Source organism: Amphibalanus amphitrite, unplaced genomic scaffold (assembly GCF_019059575.1).
Source record: "Amphibalanus amphitrite isolate SeventyFive unplaced genomic scaffold, NRLGWU_Aamphi_draft 000069F_arrow, whole genome shotgun sequence".
NCBI classification, from domain to species: domain Eukaryota; kingdom Metazoa; phylum Arthropoda; class Thecostraca; order Balanomorpha; family Balanidae; genus Amphibalanus; species Amphibalanus amphitrite.
In genome coordinates, this window is record NW_024881565.1 from 67,420 (window position 1) to 80,665 (window position 13,246).

At 47.4% G+C, this 13,246-nt stretch overlaps 1 protein-coding gene across 2 annotated transcripts in view; it reads right to left on the reverse strand.

The window, feature by feature from the left end:
• Nucleotides 1–1,411: 1,411 nt before the first annotated feature.
• LOC122379017 (interleukin-1 receptor-associated kinase 4-like) overlaps nucleotides 1,412–13,246 on the reverse strand; it is a 29,222-nt gene continuing 17,387 nt past the window's right edge. Inside the window, exons 1-3 of one of the 2 annotated variants that reach the window (XR_006256115.1) lie at nucleotides 9,706–9,923; nucleotides 7,652–7,714; nucleotides 1,412–2,696 (exon numbers count right to left, since the gene is read on the reverse strand). Coding sequence is in view for 1 of the 2 variants with exons in the window: in XM_043360855.1 (XP_043216790.1) it covers nucleotides 2,514–2,696; nucleotides 7,652–7,714 (246 nt within the window). In the remaining variant the exon portion in view is untranslated. Of the gene's footprint in view, nucleotides 2,697–7,651; nucleotides 7,715–9,705; nucleotides 9,924–13,246 lie in introns of those variants that run through there. The other variant, XM_043360855.1, reaches the window with a different exon arrangement.

Here is a 13,246-nt window from a genome sequence, read left to right on the forward strand (position 1 = left end):
TGGCACGGTGACAAAGTTGCAAAAAAGTGACTTGAGGTTGGGTCATTCAAAGTGACCTGGTGACCTGACCTTAAAAGTTAGGAGGTTCAAACTTACACACCATGTGTAAAATTGATGAGAGAATAGTCATACCAAATTTCGCGGCGCTACGCGCCGCGGTTTTCCCGCTATCCGCGAAAAACCTCAGGGGGGGGGGGCGGATATCCGCCCCCCCGTCGGTGCGCGGGTTAAAATATAGGTATTTCAATGACTTATAATGACCCGGCCATAGTTAACTTATAAAAACGATATACAAATTTAAGCCCTGTATGAATATGTTTCGTTTCATAAGTTTTGAAACATGTTAGTCATAAATGTTACCACGGCAAGATGCTAAACCTCCGTAATATGAGGTTAGGTCACTTAACGTGACTTGGTGGCTTGACTTTTTCAGATGTGGGTACAAATTTGTTCATGCATTTACGCAATAAATATCGAGGCAGGTGACAAATTTGACTGAGGTGTGCGTCATCGGTTTACACAATCTTTGAATTGCACGGGTAAAATACTATGCTTTTATTGGTGTTATTGATGCTTCAGAATGAGCATTAACAATAGGGAAAAGACAATTGGTACTTGTTGCAGTTGTGGCTTGCGTCCGCCCACAGTTCGTTGGCAATACCGACAGACTTCATCGAAGACGCTGAGCAACTTCTGCTGATTGACTCAACAGTAACGCACATTGCTATTCACACATACCTTGGTGACTGATTTCCAAAGTACACGACTCTCGGCGCAATCAGCGTTGACAATGGTATGTATGTATAGTACGCTGCACATCATACTTGGTTCCCGACGCACGACGCACAAATACAGGCTCGTTTGCCAAATCAGCCGTGACTTTCGATAATAAATCCAGCCAGGGGTTCAGCTGTGTGCCAGTGGTGATGATAATGTTACCCTCTCGTCTACGCGGGCAGCAGCGCGGCGTGGGAACCCGAGCCGCTGCCTCCGGAGGGCCGGGCGGGTGGTACCTGATCTGATCAGTCACCTCTGTCACCGGTCCGATGGCCCGATAGGACCGCCGACCGGGACTGTTTACCACAAACACCCTGCCAGTGTGATCGCAGCCTCTCGGACCCAGCCCCTCTACTCATTAATATTTTCCTAGTCAATAGTACCCGTCCAAAGGAGACATTCTCCTGTCAATTATGCATCGAATATCGTCTGCGCCTCACCATACCTATCGGGCTAAAATGAGCACCGGTTGTCGCTCACTGTACTGTGCCCGCGCAGTATCCATCGCTCACCTATGAGTGGCGGCTGACATTATAGTGAATTGCAGTGTTTCATCATCATCGACGGTATACCTGATGTGTCCGGATCTGGCTGATGCCCTGTCACATCGCAGCAGTTTAATTTAAAACGCAGCACTATTTCATAATGTATTATCGGCGTACCGGAACGCAGTTGGGGTCAGCGAGGTCAAAAATATATTCCAGAACGACATACAATATTTATATCAGTTCTCTGTTCTATGCACTTATATAATAGGAATTGCTGGAATTTCACCAGAAAGCCATCATTGACTTTGCACGGCATCATTGCTCCGTATGTCATGCACCATCAAGCAACTTGCGCACCTACCCTTGAAGAAGAACACATTTCATGACGAGCTCTAAAGTCTCAGCTCCCATCGACACGACTGCATTAGGGAAATTGAGAAACACAATGGCAGACAGATAGGCCCGGTGGCAGGCACGACAAAAACACGTCGTACAACTACCCCTTCCCTGCGACTGGTAACAACAGATACTCATATTTCATCAATTACATCGTATCATTCCATATGCAAGTAAATAATTAGATAGGGATAGAACGTTTGAAACGGTTAGCGATGTTGCCAATTTTACAAACATTCCCACCGCAGCACCCTAATCAATATAATGTCCACAGGCTTAGCACAAAATAGCGCAATCGCGATAAGTGCGGTCAATCACATGGAAGCAAAAACGGCATTACTTAGACATAAAATACGTAACAATATACTCTGACATAAAGTACACCTAAATAATTGGCAATGAATGTGCGTATGTTTTCTATCGATGTTCATTTATTCACCTATAACCAATCACATACATTATAACATCACAATCCACACAAACGACTGCTTGTGTATCACTATTGGACAAAGACAGAAACCCATTCGTTCTCCCTCCTGCTTCACAGTAATTTTCTGCCTGTTCCTTCTCAGAATGTTATAAATGCTTCTTGGCCTGGGACCCTTTACCGCTCAGCAACAGTTGAAAGACATGCTTCAGCCTTTCCGCCATTGCATTTGCAACACTCCTCCATTGGGTCTACCGAGTCTCAATGAATCTAGTCAATGGATCCCTTTTAGCATTCCTTTGGATCTGCTTCAACCGTAGCCTTTCTCACTGGATTTGCTCGAGCCGCAGTGTTCTGTCTTCGAGTTCGAGTCTGCTTCAGCGGCAGTGTTCCGTTACTGGATCTGCACCAGCGGCGGCGTTCCGTTATTGGATCTGCTCCAGCTGCTGGAGGACGGCGGCCATCAGGGGCCGGCGCCGCTTCTCCTCTGTGCAGCGCACGGCCAGCTGGTACAGGGCGTCCGCCTGGCCCGGCGGGATCGGCCCGGCCCGGCTGTCCAGCGTCTCGTGCAGGCTCTGCTCGTCCACGTGATCCTCCACGTGCGACAGCTGCCGGCACGGGGCGCCGCTCCGTCAGTCGCCGGTGCACGGGTCACGTCATGAGGGGGCCTCGCCTGTCCGTACTCTCACTGGTCGACTAGGTACGCCAAACACCCCGGCAGTTATCATCCTCAAACACTAATCCTCAAACTAAATCCCTTCCTGCCCAGCTCCTACCAACTGTGTACTCACCGGGCCGCGCCCCTCCCGCGCCGTGGTCTAACCATAAGCCGACAGTTCAGTCGGCCCCCACCCTTACTCAGAGGCCAGTTTTACCAACAGAAAAATAGCAGCCCGGCGCAATTTTTCTGTCAAAAACCAGCCGACGAGTTTCACCAACCAGGCGAAAAAATATCCGCCGGCGTGAAAAAATATCAGCCAGAAAAATAGCCAATGAGTTTCACCAACGGCAAATGCGGCATTAATGGAGTGTTATTTTGCGCCATTATTTGTAGAAAAACAGCCCAAAAAATAGACGGGGGACCCCGTCTATTTTTTTGATGTCGTGTTGGAACAATTGGCCTCATTTGTTCCTAATTATCGTGATTTGCGCTTCCCAGTTGATATAATAATTTAGTATCATTCATGGCCAATTTGTAAAGCATCTGGGCTTCAAGATTAGAAGAGGAATACTGATGATATTGCGTAAAGAAAGAGCCTTTGTCACCAGGCAAGACCAAAAGGAACCAACAAGACTGGTGTTTGGTGTTGTGGTGTTAGTTTTTTCGTTTATATTATCTTCTTGCTACAAAAGCACCCAACAGCAAGATGATAGCACATTATTAACTAGTGGTCAGCTTACAAGTTCATTGCTCGTGCGAGTCGCACGGAAGTGGAAAATAATGATGGAAGATCATTTTCGAAAATTGAAGGTGCTTGAACAATTGCTGGAAGGAGAGGCAGAGAGGGTAGGCTCATTGGACTCAAGATTTTAAATAAATATGTCACTGTTTTCACATATTCAGCTATATTTGACAATGCAAGGCGCCAACTACTGATACCACTACTACTTTTGGGTGGAACTTACTTGAGCTGTGCGGAATAGGGAAGGTGCAATTGACATGGCTAAGACCAAAATGGCAAGATTTTCAAGATCAATGACAGTAAATTTAAAAAAAGAAATTGAATAGCATGAAAGAAATGTATAAAGGCTTGTTTTTGAAGCCAAACGTGCAAAGTTTGCATGGTTGCGAACCCGAACAAACTTGCTGTCATAAGATTGTGCCACTGAGCTCAGCAAGTCATGCTGCCAATATTGAAGGAAAAGAAAATAATAGTAATGTTGTAAAATGTAAATGAATCCATAACTGTTGTGTGTGCACTGTGCTGATATTGAATGCTTGTGTATCTTGCATGCATGAGTCATGCAGGGATCATGTCAAAACTGGCTGTAAGTATTGTGAGTTAGTTTTGCAAAATTGTGGAGGCACCAGGCAAATTGCGGCCAAAATGTTATTTGTTCACCTCAGCGCTGAAATTTCTGCTCACAGAGTTTTCAGATCATGCGCCGAAATGTTCATGCAGCCAATCCGTTACACTGGTCATGTTGACAGTGACAAGGATTTTTTCCCAGTCTCATGTTGAAATACAATAATAATTCACTTAGCTTGATTTTAGCTTATGTTTTTCATGCCAGTTCCTAGAATAAAGCAGCCAATATTTTCTGTCATGTGAGAAATATAATAACAATATGCACAATTGCAGGCTGTGGCATGTTGTAAGGTTTTCCTTGTTTATTGCTGAGGTTTTTCCAGTCTCTGCTGCAAAAACGGTGATGAATCCACCATCGTCCGACGGTTTCGATGACGCCAATCATCGGCGAGTGTTGCTGTGATGGCCGACCTGACTGAGCGCACAGCGGCAGCCGCCGTCGCCAATAACAACAGTGAGGACACCTCCGAGTCGGACGGAGACGCCGCCGCTGACGACTTCACCGTGCTGGACGAGGTGGAGCGCTCGAGCCGACAGACCGTGCACCGCGTGCGCTGCCCGACTGGCTGGCGCACCTGCAGCCGATTGGCGACCGGCGGCCGGCGCCGGCCAATCTGCCGGCGCTCTGCCCCGAGCTGCGCGCCCGGCTGGCCGCCGAGGGCATCGAACAGGTGTTCCTGGTGCAGGTGACCGTGCTGCCCGAGCTGCTGGCGGCCGCAGAGTCGCCACTGCCACCGGCCGACCTCTGAGTCTCGGCGCCGGCCGGCCGCTCGGTGCCCGCCGTGTTCCGCCAGTACGACGCCGACACGCCGCTCTGCGTCCAGCTGCTGGGTGGAGACACAGTGGCACGAGGGGGCGCCAACTGGTGGCGGTGGGGCCGCGCGGCCCGGCCTCCCTGGCTGATCGTGGTGAGCACTCCCGGCTGGCTGATGGATCACATAACCAGCGCCGAGGGCTTCTCGCTACCGCACCTGCGCTACTTGGTGATCGACGAAGCCGACCGGGTGATCGAGATGGCCGAGACGGGCTGGCTGAAAGCGGTGGAGCGGGTGGCGGCGGCCACGGCCCGCCGCCCTGCATCGCCGGCCGGCTGACGGCCGCCGCCGTCTGCGCGCCTCACCTGCCGCTTCAGAAGCTGCCATTCTTGGCCACCCTGTCACAGAACCCGGAGGCCGGAGAAGCTGGAGCGAATGTCGCTGTTCCAGCCGCGACTGCTGGTGGTCGGCACGGCGGCCGCCGCCGTCGCACTGCCCGGTCAGTTCGTCGGCAGGTTCACCACGCCGGCCGAGCTGAGCGAGTCGTTCAACGTGGTGGTGCCGCAGCCGCTGAAGCCGCTGCTGCTGCACCATTTGCTCCGACAGCCCGACTGGCGACGCTCGCTCGTGTTGGTCAACTGGAACGAGGTGGCGCACCAGCTGGAGCTACCGCTGTCTGTGCTGGGCGCGCGCGTGACTGAGTTCTGTGGGGTAGTGCCGGCGTGCCGGCGGCGGCGCGCGCTAGCTGAGATGGCCGCGCTGGTGTGCTCGAGGCTATAGCGCGCGGTATTGACGTGGACGCCGTGGACGCGGTCGTGTCGTACGACATCCCGGCGCTTTTGAAGACGTACACTGCGTGCGTCGGACGGCGCGCATCCGCCGGGCCGGCCAGGCGGTCAAGCTAATGTTGGAGCGGCAGCGCAGCAATTTCCAGCGGCTGATGGTGCAGGCGGACAAGGCGGGCGGCCGGGTGCGGGAGACGCTGGCGCTGCTGGACGAGCTACGAGCTGCGCCAGTACGAGGCGACCTACGTCAGTGGATTTCCACACTAGCTTCTAGTGGATCGCTGTTGTTTTTTATGCTCATTGCTCATGATTTATTTACATTTTAGAAATATTGCAATGAAATAGATGTATGCCTTGTCATCAGCCTAGAAAAGTTAAAGTAAGTAAAGCGTTTTAGTTGCATAATGTATGTTTGTTCATGAACACGGATTTAACATGTCCTAACTCCCAAACATTTCGATATTAGACCCGAGTTACAAACCAATCGAAAGGCTTAGACGATCATTTGGGGCGTAGCCAGACGGCTCGGCTGGGTGTGAAAGCCGGCGACCAAGGTGGTGACCACCCGATCATAATGCACAGCGGTCTCCGTCGGACGATTGTGTCCGCGCGCAACGAATGATCTGGGCACACGCAGAGGAGTTCGGCAGGACTCTCCACTGAGCGGTACTGGGCGCAGTCGAACGACGGTCGACGACGCTAGCGCAGGTATTGTTAATTTGTTACGACTTACGAGCCGGACCAGTGTAGCGGGCCTGGAGCAAATATTCTTTGCTGTGTGGCGTTCCTTCTGCTCGACCGGGCCCGGCAAACGGGGCCTGCATATCGGCTAAAACCACCTAGCCGGGCAGTCTGACCTCCACCTCGCCGAAGCGGAGCGAACGACGTACCCTCAGCCCTGCAATGACCGCGGTGCAGCAGTTAATCTGGGTAGGTATTTTCCTAAGGTAAGACACTCGCCTTTGCACAATGCTTTACGTATATAGGCCTTGGCGAGTTCGTTAGCCCTCTTACTCCCGCTAGAAGGTGCTAATACAGTGCACGCGAAGCCGCCTCGTAGCACCGCAGTTCAACTTCAATCGCTCGGCAGCGGAACTGTCCGTCGTCCGTCCAGCTTCAGGTGGCGTCTCTGGGAGCAATGCTGACCGCTTATTTGCCGCTCTTTTGAAAGCTAGGAAAGAGGTGCGGCTCCCGGATCTGTCGGGAGCGGGACTCATAGGCGGCGGAACGGGTAGGGCACCGGGGCACCGTGCCCCCCTTTGATTTTGACATTTTAATATTAGCCCTATGGGCGTTGCATGGAAAGAATGGGACCAAAAGTCGGCAGTGCCCCCTTAATTGAAGGTGTTCCGCTGCCACTGGAGTGGGTCTCATCTAGTCCCCACCTCATAGCTGGAGGTCCACACATTGCGTTCTCGGTCTACACGATGATTTTCTACAAGGTGCGACTAAAAACAGACAAAAAGGTACATAACAAGTTGAAGGTATTGTAAAAGTTAATATAATAGGCTGACAGGAAAAAAGATCCATCTTAAATTTGCCCTAAATGCAAGCTTCCTTACGTCACCTTTATGAATGACGTGCCTACGTTTACAATTTGGTAGTTTTGTATTGTATTGGCTTTTGCTGGGCACCAGAATGTTAATAGATATGAAAGTTTATAATGCTCTACTTTGTTGTTATTACTCATGAAAATAATGCAATAATTTACGATTATAATATTTCGAAATGTATATAGCATTTGCATTAGAAATCACGCTTCAATTTGATTGAAAACATGGTTTAAATGATTTCTTAATCTCCTTGACATATCGTAATTTGATATCGTAACAGAATATCAGCTGACTACCGGCGACAAATAATTTCCGTCCGAAGTCGGCTGGAATTTTTTGTTGGTGAAACTCGTTGCTGTGTGGCGTCTGTTTTTTTCGGCTGGATATTTTATTTCGGCGGCCGGCTGGTATTTTTTGGTAAAACTGGCCTCAGTACTCACCAGGTCGAACCCCTCCCTGGTCTCATCGTACGGCGGTAGTCCAGTCAGTAGCTCCAGTAGAACCTGCCGAACACAAACTCTCAGCTTACACCACACACACACGGCCGGCTCGCAGAAGCTTGGCTGGGGCCCGAGCAAGCCGCTGCTTTCAGTTCGTTCCTAATATAGGGTTATTTCGGTAAGATGTAATAAATAACTTATTTCAGAAACCTCAAGATGGGTGAAATTTACACAAAGCACATAGCGTTTGCTGATTTAAGAGCGTGTGTATGTGCACACATCATTAACCCTCGCACGACCAGGCCATTTCTCATAACACGAACGACCAGGGGGGGGGGGTTGTTACGACCCCCCCCCCCCTGGCGTTTCGAAACGGAAGGTCGTAGAGCTTAGCGGAAAAAACCAACGGATTGCTCTCAACGAGATCTCGCGATTGGTGGTATATTTTTTGGTCCTAGGTCAACATTTGACCTACTTTTGACCGGTCAAAGGTCAAATTTTCGGAAAAATAGACTTTTTTCAACTTTCGGCGGCGATTGCGGCAAAACGGTGGGAGATATCGACTTGAAACCTTCACTATCGTGTTCCTTGATCAATTCTCTATCGTTTGGTATGTATTTCGTTTCCCTAGCTCTAAAAATGGCGCGTTGGGAGCGCCGGAAGTCGGCAAGGTCACAGTCGGCGGCAGAAATTCGAAAAATCAAAATTTAAATTTTTGAAATCTGATTGTATTTTTGGATTTGGGAGGTCCATTTGCTCCCTATAGAAGCTAATATTGCTGCATATTCCCATTGAGGTGACAAGAATTAGCAAAATAGTGGTTCGGGCGCTTTTCAAAAATAGTACCGGACGCTGTTCCTCTTGTGACGTCATAGCTCCGTGACCTGACCTGACCCGGTCAAATTTCTTATACCATATGGTAGCCAATACTTGCCCCAACATGCATGGGAAGTTTCATCACGATCCATCAACCGATGTCCGTACCACCGGCAGGAAACCTCGGGCGTTGGCACTCAGTTTGTGAAAATCCGGCCGGAGGCTGTACCTCTTATGACGTCATAACTCCGTGACCTGACATGACCCGATCAATTTTTTTCGGCAAAAGATGCGCAAAGGTTGCCCCAGAGGGTATTGAAAATTTCAGCCCGCTACGACAAGCCGTTTAGCGTGCACTTCGAAAAAACCTCAGGGGGGGGTTGATACAACCCCCCCCCAGGCGTTCTAGGGTTAAGATTCAATGTACCAGTTAAAAATTGTATGAATTTTGTCCTACCAAATGCATGAAACTTTAAACAAAGAGATTTCATTAGCATGTGTTGAAGGAACTCATGTCATAATGCGTGACAGAAGAATTACGCATGAGAGCCGTCAGACATGTCAAGAACCTTCATGGCGCCGCGAGTCGGGTTCAGTGGCACAGACAGGTCGAGGACGACCCAAGGACAGATCAGCGGCGCTGTCACACACTCAGTGTCCTAGGATTGGAAAATTTGGGTGCAAAGCAGCACCCAAGTCACCATGAATTTTCCACTCTTTTTTAGCTTATTTGAGGATAATTTTCCACTCCCTAAAAAACTTTTGTCAATACATCAGCACTTAAAATAAGAAAAGAACATGTGTAAATATAGACAAAAGTGCATCCCATGTTGACATGTCTCTTGAAAACTTGATCCTCAGGGCAATCCTTACCTACTGCACTCCATCCCAGCCAAAGGCCATCCTTCAAGTCCAAGATCGTCATCATGTCAACTATGAATGGAGGGAAAACTACTGATGGAAGCTGTGCTGTTCTAAAATCACTGTTCCTGTGATGTGTGTTGTAGAGAACAAATTTTTATATAACCATAAATTTGTGCTTGCTTATTTTTTTGGCTATGACAGCCTATTGATATCAGGCTGTCAGAAATAGCCTGTACCTGTTGACAGACATTTAACCTGTAAGTGTATTTGGAGCTAAATAAATCCATGTTAGGGTGAAAAAATGAGGCAATATTGTCATTGTAATGATATAGGTATATGAGCCGTGGAATGTGGTTGCACTCAGTTGCACTCACCTGCCTTTCTACTGAACAGATAAAAAAGAACTAGAATGACATGTTCCTCAATCCTCAGCAACCTACACCAATAGAAAACACATAATCTAGCATTCACATACATAAAAGCAATCAAAACTATTAAACATTCATCAGATCAGCAACTTTGGATCGCATACACTGACACTGCTCAACAACCAAACGCTGCATATTTTACAGTCACAAGGGATTGTTTATATGCATTTGCCAGCTGTTGTTTGAGTGTCAAAGATTTTGATTGCCATATGAAGTTTTCCCTTACATATGGGTCATTCAACGAAGGTTACCTCTACTATTTAAAAAAGAATCACAGAAGAGAAGCTGCTGCTAAATTCTATAGTTCCGAGTGGTTTATTCACAAAAACAACAATATCTCTTGAATTTCATCAGGAATCCAAAAGTTTGACTTATTCGCTCATGCAGATTACTATCTTCTATATCCCTGTCAAGCTTGAAAAGAATCTATTGTGTAGTTTGCATTTGCGGAAGGGAAGTGTGGTAATTGCTGTTAACACATGCAGCAAAATTGCAGGCACTTGGCGTGTTTGTGCTGAATTCAAATAGACATTGATGACCATCATCAGAAACGGCAAACCGTTTTCTATTATTTTGAGGGTTAATACTTCGAAATATTGTTGATATATACAAGAAATACGCCCGGATACCAAACACCGCAAAAAGACACCCAGGAGTGGAAAATCCACCAGCTTCAAACAACAAATTTTTTCGTAAGAAGATCACTTGAATGTGAGAGAACGCATTTTTTTCTATCTGTTAGAGTGATTTGGTTGCCTTCCGTGACTTATTTTTTGCGAAAAACACAAGAACACGATCGCCACGGTCGGAGCGGCTTACCGGAGAGGGAGGGAGGGAAGAATGACCTTGAGTAACGCAAACATACAATTCTTGCGCATTTGTGTCGATTGAAGTTGGTGTGAAATCGCAAGCCGGCTTCAACAGATAAGTCGTAAAATCAGTTCCCTGCCTTGATATCTTTATAATTCTGAGTGTAAGCTTGTGTTATTTCATCTTTTAAAATTATTATCAGTCTTCGATAGTAGGGTCAGTTGTTCCGGCAATATGAGACAGAGGTATTTGATAGGCATTTCAATTTGATTGTCTTTGTACAATAGGTAGGTACCTACCAGTTCCCACAGCTAGCAGCTACCTAATAGGAATTACCTTTTTTGTATTTAGTATGAATTTTATGTAGCTCAGCATTGGCACATCACTTGGAACTCTCTAGCCCCCTTTGCAGGGTAAATGCCCTTTGGCCTTGTGTAGATGAAAAACAAATTGCTGAGAAATGCAGGTTTTTCATTTTTAATAGCATCGTCACCAATATTAGGTGCTATAGCCATACTACTAAGTTAAACCTTACATTGTCTACTCCTCAAGGTTTTTAGTTGGTTACGAAGAGCAAAGTTATTGGTGACAGCAATCATAGCTTCAGGCGTCAATTGTTGTCGGCTGTGCCCGTAGGTGGCAGTTATGAAGCTCTATGTTATGCCTAATTTTCCACTCATTTTGCTCGTTTTTGGTCTGATTTTTCCACTCGACACCCTAGCTCAAAACCAATTCTAGGACACTGCACACACTGCAGCTGCATCGAAAACCGGCCGTCAATCGACGGCCAAAATGTCAACAATGAGAAACGGACAGTGTTTGGTGACAGAGTGTCGGTATCAGTGAGCAATGAAACGGATACGAGAGAGGCACGGATGAAAGGCAAGGGTCACTCAGTTGAAATTCATCGTGTTTCATTTGGGGATAAGAATAGCTAACGATTGGCAGCATGTGTGTGACACAATGTAGGATCTTTATTATATATGTGCAAGTGTAAATATACATACCTAGGTTGAACGTTCATTGTGACATGTATGACTAGATAAGTGAAACTTTTTTTAAATATAAAGGTACTGTATTATAGAAAGCCTTCGCAAACGCGTTTCGAATATATCATCTTCAGTGCTAGCTTCCCATAATACAAAAAGAAAATTTGGAAACCACAGTACCTACTTAACAGCATGTCACTTGGTGCTTCTTTATTTGGTGTACTTATCCATGGGTCAGGTCAAATGAGGTCAACTGAGGTCAAATGACGGTTGGACCAATAACTTGTCACATAATAAAGATACAGCTTTCAAAATGGTATCATTCTGTTCCTCTTGAAGAGCCGAGGTGAATGATATGCAACATTAAGCATTTCGACCATTCTTAAGACTTAAGTTGTACTTAAGATGTGCTTAACTTTTTAAGTACAACTAAGCAAGCAAAAGAGTATATCATTCGACGCGCCTTGACGTGCTGATTTCACTGGTGCTTTTCGTTTTGCTCCATCTTAATTAGATCAAAAGTTATAAGCGAAAAACTTTTGACCTGTTTTTAGCGAAATGTTTACCCCCCAAAAAACCCCTAAATATTGACCTAGAGCAACCAAATTTATACAGGGGTGAGAACTACAGGGGACCCACCTAACTACCAAATTTGGTGTTTCTAGCTGCCATAGGAGCCATTCGCAAGTGGGGGGGGGGGTTGCATCAATCCCCCCCCCCCCCCCCCCCCCCCCGCTGCCAGGCCGTGTTATGAAAAATGCCCTGCCAGAGCGAGTTAAACCTTACCGATAGCCACGTTCCCTACATTATTAGGCAATTATCCAGCCTCCAAGCTCCAAAGGGTGTTTACCTAAATTGTTTATCCAAGCAACACGCACAGTCATCTCTGTTTACTCAACCGAAAATCCCGACAGGTCTACTTTCAGCCACGGCTGAACCTTCCATGACTGAGAATTCATCAGCGATTTCCCTGCGGCTGAGAGTTCCCCGTAGAAGAGTTACATCGAGCAGTATTGTCAGAAATCAACCACGCTCAATTCCAGGAGAAACTATGAAGTTTCACTTCAAACGATTCAATAACCGTACAAATACCGTACAAATTAGTTAATTCACAGATATCCTTGCATTTGAAAAGCTGTTTACTCATGGCAAAAGACATCTATGTATATGGATTGTCCTCACGTGGCTCCCGAGAAGAGCTACCCACACTTGACACTGACACTGCGATGCTCAGCCCCCCCCCCCTATTTCATCCGCCCCCGGACGTCCCCCACGGTACCGGAACGGTATGTAACTGAACACATGACGAGCCGACTGTCACTCGCCGTCCCCCGACACAGCTGACCTTCGGAGATACAGAAACTGAACATCATGGTAGCGGTTACGGCGTGTCAGTCATGAGCCGATTAGGATCTCAGGTCAACGGTGCAAGTGCATCGGACTGAACTGGTTAGCTTGACTCGGGGACTTGAAGAATCTTTTTACCCATCACTTCCATCCCTGAATGAGTTAGGGCTTCGATGCCTCGACGATCGGCACAAGCGGGTTTTGACGGAGATTGTCTGCAGTTGGTGGGAGCAGCTGCAGCCAGTCAGTCAGTGAGAGAGGGAGGGGCCGTGTGGGTAATCATAACCAGGCTTAAATTCTCAGTGTAAAGAGCTTCTAAATAGGACAAGGGCCAGTTTGCC